Raw genomic sequence first — 17,510 nt, 5'->3', positions numbered from 1 at the left:
TATATATATATATATATAAAAATGTTTATAAATAAAACAGATAGGCGTAGGTAAAATAACACAACAGAAATTGAAATAACAGAGTTTAACTAATTGTTACCTAAAATACTGTCTGTCAGGACAGGATGTATGCATTTCATCTCCGAGAGGATGTGTGTGTTCTGTACTCAGTCCTACATGTGAGTCTTTAGTTTCCACATTGTGGGTGTTTTCTGTGTAAGTGGCAATATGGAATAATTAGCCTTCCTTTGTTAAACTGGTTTTAAATTGAATTATGGGATAGTCTGTAACTTGAAGTGCCACTGCTAGCCATTTTGGTGCCCTAAGCATAATTTCTTAATGGTGATTCCTATAATTTAAATAAATTAATTAAATATGGTTACAAGAGCATTTTGTCTACTACAAAACGTTTTTTTTTTTATTTCAGTGGCAGATGTCGTCCATGCCTTTGCATCCTGACATAAATGCAACTCAAACGCCAGTTCATTTTGTCATAGCTTCTGTCACATTCAGATGTAGCTAAGCTAGCTGTAGCAGTAACATTAAAAGTCTGAGTTCCTTAGACTGGACATTATCCAGAGCCATTTGTGTGAGAGACTGTAGCCTAAATTCTGCTGAATTCTACCGAATGACAATTTTAAAGATGGTCGTTGGTTTGTTATGCATCCTGAAATGACACTGTTAGGTAAACTTTGCTAAATACCTGGCTACAGACTATTAATCCCACGCTACACGGTAATAAACGGTCTGAAGCAAGAGGAATTATTTGTTAGCCTACCTTGTGCACTGACTGCTAACTGTTACTGAGAAAATATTGACCCCCGTCACGTCAAAATAAACCATAAACTACTGCTTAGTATCTAAAGTAAAATGCATATATACTGCTTAACAGTAAAATTGCAATTTAGCTTGCACCCATATTCGGGTTTGCAAACATTAGCAATAACGTCAGCTAATTTGAGGTGCCTGCATAGGGCAACCATTACATTAGCAGCATGGATTACCTGCAAGTAGTGCACGGGCATCATCTTGCGGTTTCTTCTTTTCTCGGCTCCGGACTCCTGCTGCCTTTTTGAGGAGTGTGTGGGTTTTCATAATAATAATTATGACTATGAGGATTTTTCATTAGGCTGTTTTTGGTGCTCTACACACAGCGGAAGACGTGCGTGGTGGGAGCGGCTGCGCTGGGAACTTGTGGTGACTTGTCTTTTTCTCTTATTTTCTCCCTCCAGGTGGGTCCAGCAGGGTCTCAGTTTGGAATCCTCGCTTGTCTTTTTGTAGAGCTGTTTCAAGGTTGGCAGATTCTTGAAAAGCCATGGAAAGCATTTGTCAAGCTGTTGGGCATCGTCCTCTTCCTTTTCCTGTGCGGCCTCCTGCCGTGGATTGACAACATTGCTCACATCTTTGGTTTCCTCAGCGGCTTGCTGCTTTCCTTCGTCTTCCTGCCCTACATCACCTTCGGGACATTTGACAAGTACCGAAAACGTATCCTCATTGCTGTCTCTATGTTGGCCTACATCGGGCTGTTTTCTTCCCTCATTGTTTGGTTTTATATTTACCCGATTAACTGGCACTGGCTGGAGCATCTCACCTGCCTACCTTTTACGAGCAAGTTCTGTGAGAAGTATGACATAGACCATAACATTGACAATGTGGTGCACTAGTCTCTAGGCTACTGATGATGTGACTTGGCTACTGATTTATTATCTTCTTGCTAATGCTCGGGTCAGCTGTTTCCAGGTCAACTCGGTGGCTTTAGGAATCGTATTTATTATTCGCTCGTCAAAGGACCGGATCAAAGTCCACTTACCTAGAACTGAATCATTCTCTTCTCAACCTGCTGACTTAATCACTTCCGTAAAACTTTACTCAACCCTTTTAATCATCAGTAATTTGCTAATGGGCTCCTTGGAATCGGAGGACATGAAAAGATACTCAGGACGTCAAACTGCATAGAGCTGGGTGGACCTAAAGGAAGATCTCTGCAGAGCGAGAGAGTCTGGTTCATACAATTCAAAGTCACATCAATCTAAAGAAGCCAAATACCTTGCCTCTGGCCTACAATCTTGTTTCCCTTTAACTCTATGGATGACAAACAATTGAAATGAAAAGGAAGACGGATGCCCTGGTGGGTCATCGGATTTCATGCGGCCCAGTGAACTAAGATACATCAGATGCCTCCTGTCACTAAGGGTTAAACACTACAAACTCTGCCATTTAGTTCTGCTGCTTCTACATGTTTTAACAGCTGTGAAATGCTTTCTGAGTTAAAAACTTTTTTTTTTTTTTAAATCTTCACTCTTTTATATATGCACTTGTCTATTTGTATGCACTTGTCTATTGTTTGGAGCAGTGAAATGTTGTACAAAAGGTAACAAGGTGTTCCAAGTATTAAAATGAAATATCAGTGATCAACTAGGTAAGATTTCTATCTAGAACCACTAGTTGCCTTACACAGACTATGCCATTTTACAAAGGTGCCTCAGTTAACTTCAGCAAACTGCTCATAATCAACTTACTGAATAGTGATGAAAAGCTTTCTGACCCAAAACCTACCAAAGCAACTACATATGCTGCTTATATATGCACGTTCTAAGTTTTCTGTACATCGATGCCACAAAAACAAGTTCTGAGTCAAGCTCTAATCTAATGTCTCATATTTGTCCGCTAACAGTGGTGACAAAACCATTTTGTTGATTTACTCTGAAAATGATAAATAATATTTATTCCAGGATTTATTACCTATACAGGCATTTTGTTAGCTCAAAGTAAGTTTTGTACTGTATTTTTTAATCTGTAAAAGCAAGCTGTCATACAATCACAAGATGTCATTTATGTTTTACTTGAGCTTTAATATGTTTGTATGTATGTTTAAAAGATACCATAAAAAGGCTTTCTCTCCTCAACAAAAACAATGCAAGAAAGATGATTTTAAAATAGCGTTGCCCCAGACATAGATTTTCCTCAAACAGGCACTTTCAGACTAAACTTGGACAAAGTCCTGTCCCCTACAAATACTTTTCTCCCACACATTTTTAATTGTCTGCACGCTAGCAGCTGATTGCTTTGGGTTTTGAGCCTCGACCCACAATAGATTTTTGCTATTGTGATGGTTCCCTGACAATGTGATGCGTGTTTTTAAGAAGTGGTAACACCTGAAGTGAAAGATTTCTCCCTTGTGTTCCTTGCTTTTATCTTAAATGGAGTTTGTTGTGTGTGATTCTGGCATGTGTTGACCTCAGCTGTTAGGAAAACCCCCGTCATGACTGTTGTGTGGAGGATTATGGGAGATTAGGGGAGTTTGTGTGTGGGGCTGAGCCACTGATCATCTTGTGGAGTTGCTAAATGCAGAATAGGTTGTATGTTGGACAATTAAAATGTTTGAATCTGTTTAAAAGGCACTGTATTGAGATTGTAAAGGCCATCTGTTTAAAACAATATACTGTATAGTAAGTGTGAACAATGACAATCTCCTCTTTTTAGGAAACCTCTTTACTGTGCCTTGTGTGTTTTCATGTGAGTGTTTAATCTAAACCACAACAATCCCCATCTTCAGTCATGACTGTATGCTGCCGTTCCACTGCTTTGTTTGCATCGGGACCAAATCATTTTACCCTTTACTATTTATAGGAAGACAAAGGGAACGTTTAAAATGAATTTCAGCCCCTGGAGAAGTTACTGTTCAGTCTTGATTTTATATGTAAAATACTGTGTGTAAATGCAGTCATGCCAAAATAAATGCCACTCTAGTAAGTAATGAGGGTTGTGTGTCAGAAGTTTAATTTCCTGATAATACCAAGCAGAATTAGCCACTGAACACTGAGTTGGGAGCTTTGACCCTAAAAGAGAACTCTCAAAAAATAATTTTACAATAAAGGGAGAATAACTGCATATTATATTTTTGTGGATCTAAATGAATGTTATACATTCAACAAGCACAAATTCCTGAAACAGACCAATTCACTTCAAAAAGCTACTAAATGGAGCTTTCACTGAAATTTTTCTCTTGACAACTTTTAAAATAAAAAGACCTCAAAGCAGACATGCTAGAAAATATAACCTTTTATTTGAAAAACAAAACATTGTAAAAAAAAAAACAAGAATTGTTTTGATTCAAGGCTTTGGCAGGCAGAGGTGGTGATTGTCTACAAGGGGAAAGGTGAGAAGAGAACATCAAGAATTTTTGAAAGCACATATATCTATAGGAAAATATATCTGTACTAAATATACTAATTGATGATTTTATGTGTAAAGAACATACAACTGTCGCTGATGGAGACAGACAGGGCCACTCAAACAATATATAACAGATAAGCTTGTTCGAGTTTATAGTTCAAGTTAATAACTTATTATCTGATTAATGCTGCTATCCCTTTGTATTTTCATTCCATTTTTTAGAGTTAGCTGTTACTTTGGCATATTACTTTATAGTTGTACCCTCATCATTAGTTACAAAGTAACTTATATCTTAATCTTCTAATGTTGTGAAAGGCAGGCTGTTTTATACAAAACTATAGAGGATGACTGCATATTAATGTCCTTTTTGGCTTCATAGAGAGCCAGAAATATTAGATTGGTTATATAAAAAAAGGGCAAAGAAAGAAACAAGGCAGCTGGGTTCTATTGAATACAATAGTTTGTTTTTCAAAATAATAGTTTTATCCAAAAGTAAAATTGGAATAATTGCTTACATTCTTAAGGATTTTTTTTCTTCTACTTTAATTAAACTACAGATTAATATATTTGTAGTTTTCAACACCTTTACCAAACAGCTGTTGTTGGCAGCTGGATGGCAGCTCTTTGTTCATGTCTGTCTGCAGATTCAGTCAGAACGCACAACTTGCCGCCTGTTGATCCAGTCTCCCTCACAGTGAGGATCACGAACACTGTGCTAGTCACCCGTGTATGACAAAGGTGCTCAGATGTCCCCTCATTCTTTTTACAAGAAGAGTTGTCCCACCACCGCTGATAGTCAGGGAAAATCCACATTAAATCCCTCTGTCAACAACCGCTGTTACGACGCATGAAGGCGTGGCCCCTGACTGGGTACAACAGCTCAATGAAGGCGAGGGGGCCCACCCTGATCTCACTGGGGCCCTGCACCTTGAAACCTGACTTTCGGTAGAAAGGTACCAGGAAGTCTTCACACATAAGCACGGCACGGCGAACGTAGGGCAGACAGCGGAGGTACTGCAGGTAGCGCCACAACAGGATGGAACCTTTGCCCTGCTGGCGGAAGGTCCGATGGACAGCTAGGACATGGATGTGGACGGTGCTCCCATGAGGCTTATGGAGAGTGAGGGCATCCTGGGAAACAGAGAGAGGGACGTAAGAACGGGTAAATGCTGAATCGTCGAGATTACCCATTTTCGTTACCTCTAAATACTTGATACCAAAGGGACAAAGAAATTAAAAAGTCCATGTTGAGTGAGTCCAGCTTTCTCTGCTGTTTGTGAGACAGCCTTAAAGCCATGCAGTGTAGCTTTTAAAATAAATAATAAAACATTATTCTGAGAGAAGCTGAATTCATAAGCATTAAAATCTACCTATTACTTCAACACTAAGTTTTAATGCTACAACATTACTTGATCTCGCATGACCAGTAGCTTATTGTGGCTAATGTTAACAAACTTGTGCTGATTATGTTACTGACATTATTGAGGAAGTTTGCAGACTTTAAGATTCTTATCACTATGTTTAGCATTTCCTGTTATGATGTAATAACCGCTTGTGGCTCCAGCAGCCACTGTTCAGCAAAAGGCAGTAGAGTGTGGTCGCCACCAGAATCACATTTGGGAAAGTAAGTCAAATAAAATTGACACACAGACCTTTGGAGCTTCAGAGATACAACAGAAACCTGGTTTTAACATTTCAAAACATTTTGAATTTTAATTTGACTTACTTCAATATCTGACCTCTGTTTATCATCTGCCTTGTTAAGCCTTCCTGTGCACTGCCCATAGACGGTATAGGCACTGCCATGCACTTTTGCGTATTTGTTCTTGAGTATGTACGAAATGTTGTTCTTACAACTTAAATTTTTGTTCTTCGATTTATTTATACTGAAAAATTCCAATGCATGTTGAATTTCAAAAGACATAACATATATTAGCCCTTAAATATTTGAAAAGCTCTTCTGTTAATCTGTTTTGAACCTCGTCTTGCATTCTCCTTGCCACTCAGCCTGAGATAAATCACAGGTGTCCTCAGTTCTGTCTTACCGTGGAAAGCCTCTCCTGGTCCCACAGCGAGCCGATGATGAAAGCCACCAGACGTCCCTCCTCGAACCATCCTAGAGACAACTCAGGGCAGAGGGTCAGGAAGTGACGCACCTCGTCCAAGTGGAGAGGACACTCACCAGACACTGAGATAAAGGCTGGGAGGATGAGGAGGAGGAGGAGGAGGAGGAGGTAACAGTTATACATTAAGAACCCTAAGTGACAGAGAAGTAAGAATAATTCGTCCCTACAGACTATATGGAAATGTGGTGTAGGATAAACTGAATCACAGCCAGGGATAAAGGTAGCATCTATGAAAGAGTTAAATCACCACGGTAACTTCATTTTGTAGTAGTCCACTAGTAAGTAGGGTAAATGTAAAATATGATCATTGGAAAGAAGATTCATGTATTATTTCCTGTAAATGTAATGTGTGTTTATAATGTAGATTATTTTTCTGTAGAGTTTATTCTCAGTGAGTGGAGGTTATTTTTATTTATTTTTTTACACTTGAGTGACAAGATGAACTGATGCGGCTATTGGATGAGACAATGAATGTTCCTGTTGTCCCTTCAAAGGAAAGAAAATGTTCCTGTGTACGTAACTGCGCATGGTATAACTGTGTTTAAAGTATAAAGAGTCTTCTTACCTTCTCTCTCAATCTCGAACACACTGATGGCATCCTCCGGGCTGAGGGAGCGAAACTCGCTGGCCGGCAGTGTGTGGCGGCGGCCCTGCGACGCAGGAGAGCGCATATGGAGCGGCCTCATGAATGGCAATGCGCTCAATACTGACATGGTCTTTTTTTATGCAGAAGGTTTTAAAGTAAAACGGAAGAAACCGTCTGACCTTCTTACAGCTCTCTCCTTTAACGCGAGTATCTCCTCTTCTAAAAGCCGGATCCGTGCGTAACAGGACTGCGCGTGAAGACTGAGCAGAGAGTGGCGCACCATCAGTATTTATACCCTCGGTGCGTACGGGGGGTTATAATCCTGAAGCAAGCTGGATGACCATACCCTCCAATTCCCCATGAGAAAGTTGAACAACAACCATATTTAACTAAGGGTCAGGAGGGATACCCGTGTGTTGAGAATTATCTCCACAATACCACCATCAGACCTGCAGCTGATTTGGATTTTACTGATCATGTGGAGGTCTCATGTTACCTATTATCACGAGGACCGTCAGCTATTACGGTCAATAAAGTCACTCACCTGTGTTACAAAGTGGAAGACAGTCGCGCAAATATGTTGTTTGGAGGGGTAAGAGCTCTTCTGATTGGTTAACCATTGGTGTCGGTGTCAATTAATGTCACTTGGTCGTTACACTGAGAAGATTGAGTTCTTATATTATTGTTCACACTTACTATGCAAGTGGCCATCTTAGGACTCGACTTACCATACTTCATGTGATTTCTCCGAGGGAGACTTTCCATTGGCCCTGCAAGTCGATTACGATTTGTTAAGGCTTTATTTTTCAAATATGTAAGAGAATTACCGTTTTTTAGCCACCTATTCAGTGTTAAATAAGCTACATATATGTTGACCATATAAGTTGTTAACCTTCTTTCCAAACCATCTTTCCAAAACCTTTCCAAAAGGTGAAACAAATGGTCAATAAAAAAGAAAAGAAATAACGGACCCCAAGATCAGAAATTCCATTCGATCATTTAACATATAAAAGGGTCAACAATAGAAACAAAAAGCAAATTGTTCAACTCAAATAAAATGAAAAAATAATCTTTTCTTTGCAATAGTGAGACAGCAGAAGAAGAACATGTGGTTAAATAAAAGAATAAAAGATATATATTTTTTTAATTAAAGTTAAAAAGGTTACCATTGTTGAATTTGGTGAATTTAACAACATAAATCTAGTGATCCTCTTTTTCTCTGACTGCTCTTTTCTACAGTCACACAGACCTTCACTGGTAATGTCTTCAGTTTATTAGCATTGACAATGAATGGAAACATCTCAGTGAAAGTGTGTGTGAAGGTGTGTATTCCAGTCCAGATTCACTTTGATCCTCTGGAACTTCCTCTGCATTCTGAGATTAGTTTCCGGAACTGATGGTGACCCTGTTGAGTATTTACTTTCATAAAACATAATTCTCCATAATCCAGACAGTATGACTCCAGTCCTCTGAACAGACTCTACTAACACACCCAGTGACCACAATGTATTGTCTCCAACATTGACACCCCAGCTGTGAGTCCCTGAATTAAAGCCCTTAGGAACAAGGGGTATTTAACCTCTCTGGATTAACAGGAAGCTGTAGTCTCACACTGGTCAGATCTTCAGACAGATTTGAATCAGCAGTGTTTGGATCCAGGTTTACAGGACTGTAGGAGACCATCTTCATCTTGTTCCAGATGTTGGAGGTCAGGTTGCCCAGGTGTTTGCCTCTGTTGAGCTTCTGAAGCTTTCTGGCTGCTCTCCAGTAAGAAGGCCTCACACAGGTTCTCTAACACCAAGTTTAAAGGTGGGCGTTCTCCTTGAGATCTTCTCTTACAAACTAAATACTCATGTGCTTGTTTCTCTCTCCACCAGCTCTGCAGACAGTCTTTGCAGAAGCTGTGGCTATATGACAGAAGGACAGGATCTTTGAAGACTTCATGACAGACAGGACAGCAGAGATCGTCCTCTGATCTGCAAGCCATTTTGTCTCTGAGTGAAGGTGAAAACACAACTGATGGAAAATACAGTCAGTCATGGCTCCCTGCCCCCTCCTCTACTAACTTCACTGTTTTTAGTCAAACTCACATTTGGTGTTTGGAGATTCAGCAGGTTGAGGCAACCGTGTTGTATAGTTTTCCACTTTACCTTTCTGTAGCTGAACCCACTCATAGGAAGAGAGTGCTCACTCCAAATCACTTAAAATTTATCTTCTACAGCCCATTTGTGTAATAAGAAGCTATGTTTTCATACACAAAGAGCTTTAGACACAATTGTGTCACAGCTAAATATTTCACGACTAATGTTATAGTCTACATTTTTTTAAATCTAGACTTGGTCATTTACATTTAAAAAAGTTGTAAACATAGTTCTTCAATTAAATTCTATCACACCACAGTCAACTTCAATCAAATAAAGCATACTGTATATTTGGGCTCATTTCACACAAAATAGTGGCTAGTGAAAATGCTGTGTGGCTATCTTTGGAAAACCACTAGCCACATGGTTGGTGAGCAAAAAGTTATTGTCAAGCCTTGACTGAATATAATGAAATGTTTACAAAATACATTTGAAGTTACATATTTCCACAACATGAGTATAAGTGTATCCAAGACATGCAACGATCATTTTATGTAACTGCCAAATTAGGGTACTGGCCCCTTTTTTGATCCAATTTAGACACCGGTTATTTTAGGAGTGGTCCAGTTAACACAAACTGACACTGAACTCCTTGTAAAGGCCACAATGCTGAAAACAATCTCCATCTTCAGATATACACTGATCTTAAATTTGCAAAGCTTTTACAGGCACAATTCAATTCACACATGAATTGTATTTATAGTGTCAAATCATAGCAGAAGTTATCTAAGGACACTTCATAGATGGGACTAGGCCACACTCTTATTTACAGAAACCCCCAAATCCCCCTAAGAGCATGCATTTGGTGCAACAGCGGAGAGGAAAAAACTTCCCTTTAACAGGAAGAAACCTCAGACTTACCTCTCTCTTTTATGTATATTTTTTAGATATGAGAATGGTTCAAATATTCTTGGGGTCATGTTTTCTGTCAGACAACAAGTTTCAAGAATAATGAGTGATCATACCTTATGCTTTTTTTGTGTTGGGGTCTATTGTAGGTCTTTATTCAAAATAAACAGACAAGCCTAAATTAAAGACACAATTTCTAAAAAATAAAACATGTACGTCTTATTCAGCTTACATTTAACCTTTCCTTTGATTGTCAAACAGATTATAGCTGTTAACATTAACAGCTGTTATGAGTGTCTTTGTGTGTGTAGAGACATTACTGCAAAGAGTATTTATTTTTCTTTAGCCTTTTAATCAGAAAATGCAAATGAGGATGTGACGTGATGTGTAAAATCTCCATAATAATATGTATCCCTTTAAAACAGTATACATATACTCGTCTGATAATTATATGTACATTTTTGTAGCTAATTGTGTGTTCAATAATTCACTTCAGATTGCAAGGCAGAGAAGAACTTCTCCTGCACCATTCACATTCACCAATTCTTTGGTGACTCGCACTGCCTCTCAGTGGTGCGAGAGGGTACTGCGTGATGACGCGCATAGACTGAGCTACAGCTACGCAGCTCTTCGTAGCGACGTAAACACGTGCACACTGCTGCTTCCAGGTTACATTTTTTTTCATTCCACTCATCCTCGCGCTCTAGCATCACACCCTGACAACAGCGGCAATGGCGGAGCCCCTATCATCGGATGCGTCGGCCACAACGGACGCAGCAGAAGCGGCAGCATCCCTGACCCCAGGCCTTTCTCCCGCAGCCAGCCCGGGCTCGGAGCCTCTGTCCATGGCTCTGTCGCCCACGGCGGACGGCTCCCAGCGGCTACTCTTCTCCCACGATCTGGTCTCCGGGCGGTATCGCGGCTCAGTCCGGTTTGGCCTCGTACGGATGATCCACGGCGAGGAGGATTTTAACTCAGACTCGGACCTCGACGATGGCGGAGGGGGAGGCGGTGGAGGTGGAGGAGGAGGAGGTGGCGGAGACGGAGGAGGAGGACGAGTCCCGTGTGGTTCGGACACTGAGAGTGCCGTGGACACCCCGAGTCGGCCTCTCTGTAGGGGATTTGTCCGCGTCCAGTGGTACCCAGAAGGAGGAAAGCAGGACATCAGGGAGACAAAGGTACCACATGCCAGCTAATGTGTCAACTGTTTACACTGAGACTCGGTTATTCCCTTAGCCTGACATGAGGGCTGTACTGTTTTTAACTGTCTGTTTTTGAAAGAGATGAGCCGAGTTGCTTGCCTATCAGGGATCAGGTTCACTTAATCCATGTGCCTAAAACGCATAACGTAGCTCGCTAACTTGCTAGCATTGTAAGCACACATGCTAGCTATCAGTTTAGCTCATAGCCCCATGTCTCTCAGCTGGAGCTGGAAGGCTAAACAGGGTTGTTCCACTTGACTGCATCCAGCTGCTCATACATCAAATACACACAACTGACTGGCCAGGTGGCAGCTTTCTGTCACTCATTGTAACTGCAGGTTTTGGCAGGTGCCGGACTCTGCGAGGAACCGTACAACTATCAATTAGCTTATTCATGAATCCGTGCAGTTCCTCAACTGGGTGTGACTTGGCCTACGACAACCATTGCAAACACTATATTTGATAGAACAACCGTTATTAGTTACACATAATGTCTTAGTTCCTCATTTCAAGTACACATGCATTGCAATTTAAACCATTCGGACCTGTCATCTTTAGCTAACAAGGATAAGAAAGCTCTATATCAGATTCAGTGTGATGTCTTGTCAGTTTTACAAGTTGTGTAGTTGAAATCAGTGTTAACTACCTTTTAAGCTGAAACAGTTACTTAATTGATTGGTCATTCAAATTGGCAACTATTTTGATAATTAATCATCTTTGTTGCCATTTTTTAGACAGCAATAGTCAAGGCATTTTCCAGGAAGGTTTACTTAGTTTTTTATATATAATCTTAAATACCCATATAGATAGATAGATAGATAGATAGATCCCAAAAACATGGGAAAGTGCTAGTGTTTAACTTACTATGGAGATACATTAACTTAGTACAAACCTGTTGTTTTGCTAGTCTGGGCAGCTTTGATTCAATTAATCATTGAACACAACAACAACATCAACAATTAGGACTGTATAAAAGACAGTGTCAAAATGTCACCCCATCATCCGGCCTTGTTCCACTTAAGAGACACAATTGGGTGTGCATCTATTTTCCACGGATGTTTTACACCACACAGAGTTCTATCGGTTGTTTTCGTTCGGCAACCAAATGAGTGGAATTGTAATTGGTAAATTAATGTGAATCCTGTTGTCATCTAGATTCTTAATGACATCTCTAGATTTCTCCTGGGCTTTGTGAAAAGGGGTCATAGAAGCTTGTTTACGAGACAGAATGGGACCAGAAGAAGTCTAACATTGGGCCAACTGTTGTCTTGCTTTGTCTTTTGTGCTAAATGAGTAAAGTTCTGGTCTGAGTGTCATTCAACCTCTGTCACAACAAAGGCTCCGTTAAACAATGGCAACCTCGTGGACTGTTAACGCTTTGTCATTTCTAGTGTGTGCTTGCATGCACATGTATGGATTTAATTCTGAACTATTCTTGTTTATTCCTGGTAAATTTTGTGCTGTCACACAAACCCGCACATAACACCGGACTGTACTACCGGTGAATTGTTTTTTGATTAAAGCCGGTGCAGCAGCTGCCATCTTGTTCTGTTAACCGAGCAATGAGAACTGATTTTTAGCCTGGGTAAGGTGTTTACATGACATTTGAGAAATTAGGGTATTGCCTTAACCCAAATATAATCCAGTTTTAAAACTGCATGTAAATGCAAAGTATGGTCACTTTCTAAGGGACTCAGTGACTCTCAGACTAGCTCGTATTAGCAACTTCTAAATGCGTTGACACACCAACCCGATTATTGACCGAGTGACAGTCTTGCGAGGTCGGTGACTCGAGTCTGTTCGGTGTGTTCCGTGGCGTCCTCAGGAGGAGTCCAATCTGATTGGTCGAGTGCTAGCTCTTGACTAGCGAATCAGTGTACTAGATTACCGGAGCTAACAATGCCAGTATCTTCTTATTACTTGCCATTGCATTTACTCCCGTTCAATGAGTAATGACAACAACAGTCCGTCTTGACTACTATCAACAATCTCTGATGAAAACAATGACTGACAACAGTGTGCTCTGTTTTTACTAGGTCTAAAGAAATGTTCTGTCATTTACGGTTTTCATTTTTTGGGCAACAATACAGATTAGCATTGCCTGCTTTTATGGAGACGTATTACGTGCAGTGGATGTGACACATGCATTTGGCGTGAGAAATCTGGGTTTGATTCCCACTGCGATACGTCAACCAATGTGTCCCTGAGTAAGGCACTTAACCCATTGTTGCTCCAGAGGTGTGCGACCTCTGATATGCTGTATATCAAAGTCACTAGTGTCAGCTAAATGACATATAATGTAATGTAATTACGTCAGACTGTGGCAACAGGAAATTAGCCTTATATTACAAAAATCCTCCGATTTACGTAATTACGTCTTGCGCACGCGCAGAACGTATGCTCCAGTCGGCGTTGCTTCGGTGTGTTCCGAGGCACTTTTTGGACATTGGGGAGCCGACTGATCATTCCGACTGCCTTTTCTGCCAACGGTCGGCCGTCGGTTTGGTATGACAAAAGCCATCAAGCACGATAGGCTGAAGTTCACCCAGAAGCCTTGAAATGCGATGTCTGCAGCTCACTACCTCAGTCGAACACATCAGAATTTTTGCACACTATGAAATCTTAAAAACTATCTCCAGAGCGCATGAGGGGGACACCTCAGTTGTTGTCAGCTGCACTGCTTGCAGCTTTACTGCGAGTCACTCAGGAACATGGCTGACTTATTTTCATTGCCGGAAAGGCCATTGTATTATTATCTGATATAGGATAATGCATTCATTGTTAACCCGCTTTTTATGGTCACGGTATAACTGTCACCTTCAGTGATTTACTGAAAATTCACCTTAACCTCTTGCTGGAAAAGCAGACCAGGCCAGATGCAGTGCATCTGAACCTCTTTTGTGTTTTATTGGAAGGTACAGTAATAGATACATAATCCTGTAAGTACAAGGACACTGTCTGTGCTTTATCAGCAGTTCAGTACTTTGAGTGTGGATTAAGATGATTGATTTCCTCACTGACCTTAAAACTATACAAGCAGTAGGTGCATGTTACTGAAAGGCGTGTTTGTGTTGTCAACAGTTATCCCAATTAACACCTTGTACTACATAGACGAGAGTAAAGACATGAATTAACCCGTAATGTGTTGGATTCGTTATTTCTTGCAGAAGAAAGTTAAGAGTAGATAAAACATCGAATGAGGGCTGAGATTTTGTAGGCTAGCATGACATTTAACAGCTAAAGGTGTTGATGTTTGCATCTTGACATTGTGGCCTGATGTGTCTGTGCTATATTCCTTTATGTAGGTAATTAGAGGTAAGATGCCACCTGTGTTTTAAAGGATTTTCTGTACATCGCAGGGCTTTGGTTACCATCGCACTTGATTAGAAATATTTTTGGACCTACCTGTCCAACCTCACACAAGCAAAGATTGCTCTAAATGAGAAGCTGGTGCTGCTCTGAGGGGATTTCATTGAAGTGATTCATATTTAATTTTGTACACCGTCTGTACTGGTCTGTTTGTGCCTTGTTTTAAGGCTCTGAGAAAGTGGGTGTTGGGGTAGAGTGGTCGAAGTGAGCTGTGACACCCCGAGCCCAAGCTCCTCCCTGGACGCAGCAGCCTTTGTGACTTTGTGAGTGGAGCGGGTGGAGCGGGAGGAGGCAAAGATCTTTGAATGAGGAATGAATCTTGAATGAAAAAGATGTCTGCAAAGCAACTTGGAAAGCAAATTCTGAATACCAATTAAACGTCACCTGGGTCTCAAAACCATAAGGAGAAAGAGAAATTAAACATATTGACTGGAAAGGATGTAATGGGACAGGCAGACAGTTTGGTACCAGATGGCTGTTATGGTAATATGCAGGCTTTTAGTCCTTGAAATGGTAAGGTCCCACCTTCTGCTCTCCATTTTAAAGTCATCTCTGGCGTGCAGTCTTAGGCAGAGAAGCAAAACTTATAATGCCCTTGAGGTGACAGCACTATACTATAGTGCTGGCCCAAAGCTACACTTTCCTGAATGCTGCTGCCATCAGATTGATATGGTTTGGGTTTAAAACATTCTACCTGCTTCTTGCTGCTTCCTGCTGCTTGTAACAGTAATTTCCCAATTTGGGATTTATAAAAACTGTGTGTCTGCTTGTGGACCCATGACCCCACTGTAAAAAAATAAAATAAAAAATCTTTTGTAGGCTATTTTTTACTATAATCACTCAGTTGCAGTTTGCAAGATGCATTTGATTTTAGTTGGTTGCATTAATGTTTTTTTGGTTTTGTTTTTTTACAAGGGTACAAAAAATAAAACCCATTGAGTCTGGTTTTTTTTTTTTTTTTTTTTTATGAAGTGAACAAGTAGAGTCCACTTCATGAAATAGACAAGAAGAATAGGATTTTATTGCTGTTTTCTTTACCTTTTATTGTGCTGATAGTCTTTGATTTTGTTTTATAGATACCACCTGCTCAGCTAGTCAGATTGAAACTTCACCCACAGCTAGCAGAAGAGTTATTGCTGTGTGACCCCCGACTGCTGGAGGCAAATCTTTGTGTGAACTAAAACATTCAACATAACTTTAATGTGCTTGTAACAGTGAAATTGTTTTTTCTGCACTACACATTGTTTGTAAAGCAGTTGGGAAAAATTGCCTGTTTTCCTATTTTAAGGGCTAACTTTTCATGAGACTGTAAAAAAAAAAAAAAAATCCATTAAAATAAAGGGGTGAAAAAAGGGTTAAGAACAAGATTCAAAATTAGCGTATTTTGGAATACAAAATGGCCATTAATCACAACAAATGTTCCTTATTAGCCTATATGCTGTAGATCTTCAATTAAATATTCTCCCCCTGTGGACATTTTTATAAATGAGCAAACACAGTTAGTGTTGGGTTTGAAATGGCCTTCAGCAGTGTGCAGTAGCTAGAGCAGTTCTGTGCTAAGCAGACTGGAGTGATCACATCAGCTATTTCTATTTATTTAGTTTACGCAAGCTTATTAATTTAGCACACCTAAGCCATTTATTCTGTTGATTTTTTTCTGCATATCATTCTTTTCAAATAATCATATATTTCTGTTGTATGCTTTTGCTAACATTCTACGTTGCACAATTGATTGACAATTCTAAACTAATTGGGCCTATCATGGCAATAGGGTTATGGCTTTTGAAGCTCACCTATAGTGGCTGAAGATCAAAAACAGTCACTCAAAGATATTTAAAACTGTATATACCGCTTCAAATTCTCCACATTTCCACCCTCAGATAAGGGTTTGATAGTTGATATGTCATCCTTCAGCTTGGATTGCTGAGGAGCCGTCTGCAGGTGCTCATGGTACTGTAGGCTGGCAGACATTGGTTGAATCTGGGACATTACGCTGCTGCCAAGGCCCACCCAGCAGTGCTTTGGAGTGCTGAGCCTTAGTTATGGTTTTGAACAGGTGCCAGGCAGGCACAGAAACACACAAACAAGCAAACTGGTTTTGTATGCTTAATCTAAATACAAAAAAAGCAGCTCCAGTGCTGCATTGCTATTGGTTCATCATGGAAACCTTCAAGCTCAGAAATGGTCAAAGTCTTGATGGCTAAAGGATGCAGTTCTCTTCACAAGTACAGTACACTGAAATGAATCATGCTTTTTAACTGCAGGAACTTTGTCAGAAGGTCAGGCTCCTATAAGCGACTGAAAGGAATTAATGATGCTTGCTTTGAATTTCTACTGAGGTGGTACTAAAAAAAGTACCTGTTAGCAGGAACCAGGGACTTTCTTCATAATGGTAAACCATAAAAGGCGAGTAGAGTTGAGGCAAGTTGAGCAGCTGCCAAGTAACGGAAAACTCCATAACGTACATTTTGACTGAGACACCCAGAACTAGTTTTCGTTTCTGGGCTGTGGTTTCTGCCTTCAAACACATTTGTGGTTTCCACCGCAGGTGTTCATGCTCTTTCTGAATAAACAGAAATAGAATAGTGTCTTCCTGCTAGCCGATACTATTGGCCAATATTGAGCGTTTCCCGATCTATCGGCATTTATAATGGCCGATTTAAAATAAATAAACATTCATTCATCAGAATAATTTATAATGACAAAGAAATGATTCTGATAAATGAATATTTAAAAAATAAAAACTGATTGTCAAACATGTTATGAGTGTTGGTGCTGTATAGTTTGCCCATCAGAGGGCGCTATACCTTATTTGTTTTGTGTTTTTGTTCAAATGACTAAGTTTCATATCTTAAGTTTGTGTTTTTATACATTTTAGTTATCAGAACTTTAAAATATTTTGTTGTTCCTCTGTTCTGTTGTGACAAAACAAATTATTTTCATATTTTAGTAAGAACTCATAAATAAACAAGTAACTAATGTTAGGGAAATCTATTTATGTTTTGTAACGCGTTTCTGGATTTAAAAAAAAAAAAAAATATATATATATATATATATATAT

At 39.9% G+C, this 17,510-nt stretch overlaps 3 protein-coding genes and 1 long non-coding RNA gene across 10 annotated transcripts in view; 2 read left to right on the top strand and 2 right to left on the bottom strand.

The window, feature by feature from the left end:
* Positions 1-2,705, top strand: part of LOC117960881 (inactive rhomboid protein 2-like) — a 30,709-nt gene extending 28,004 nt beyond the window's left edge. For all 3 annotated transcript variants that reach the window (XM_034899178.1, XM_034899170.1, XM_034899162.1), the window contains exon 18: positions 1,233-2,705. In XM_034899178.1, the coding sequence (XP_034755069.1) occupies positions 1,233-1,664 (432 nt within the window). In that variant the 3' untranslated portion in view covers positions 1,665-2,705. The remainder of the gene's footprint in view (positions 1-1,232) is intronic.
* A 1,335-nt stretch (positions 2,706-4,040) lies between these two features.
* Positions 4,041-7,177, bottom strand: aanat1 (arylalkylamine N-acetyltransferase 1). Its single transcript, XM_034899213.1, has 3 exons — positions 6,868-7,177; positions 6,222-6,376; positions 4,041-5,307 (listed from the first exon to the last, which is right to left on the bottom strand). Exons 1-3 carry the CDS (start codon positions 7,013-7,015, stop codon positions 5,002-5,004), a joined length of 609 nt encoding a protein of 202 aa, XP_034755104.1. The 5' UTR covers positions 7,016-7,177; the 3' UTR covers positions 4,041-5,001.
* Positions 7,178-8,281: 1,104 nt separating this feature from the next.
* Positions 8,282-14,576, bottom strand: LOC117960924. Its single transcript, XR_004660265.1, has 3 exons — positions 14,486-14,576; positions 13,711-13,713; positions 8,282-8,293 (listed from the first exon to the last, which is right to left on the bottom strand). It is a non-coding gene; the product is annotated as an uncharacterized LOC117960924 (long non-coding RNA).
* The window catches only part of ube2o (ubiquitin-conjugating enzyme E2O), a 30,306-nt gene continuing 23,232 nt past the window's right edge, over positions 10,437-17,510 (top strand). For all 5 annotated transcript variants that reach the window (XM_034899131.1, XM_034899150.1, XM_034899111.1 and 2 more), the window contains exon 1: positions 10,437-11,056. In XM_034899131.1, the coding sequence (XP_034755022.1) occupies positions 10,610-11,056 (447 nt within the window). In that variant the 5' untranslated portion in view covers positions 10,437-10,609. The remainder of the gene's footprint in view (positions 11,057-17,510) is intronic.

Source organism: Etheostoma cragini, chromosome 2 (genome assembly GCF_013103735.1).
Source record: "Etheostoma cragini isolate CJK2018 chromosome 2, CSU_Ecrag_1.0, whole genome shotgun sequence".
NCBI classification, from domain to species: Eukaryota; Metazoa; Chordata; class Actinopteri; order Perciformes; family Percidae; genus Etheostoma; species Etheostoma cragini.
Note: the sequence above shows the minus strand (reverse complement) of the source record. Positions and strands in the feature narration are given on the sequence as shown.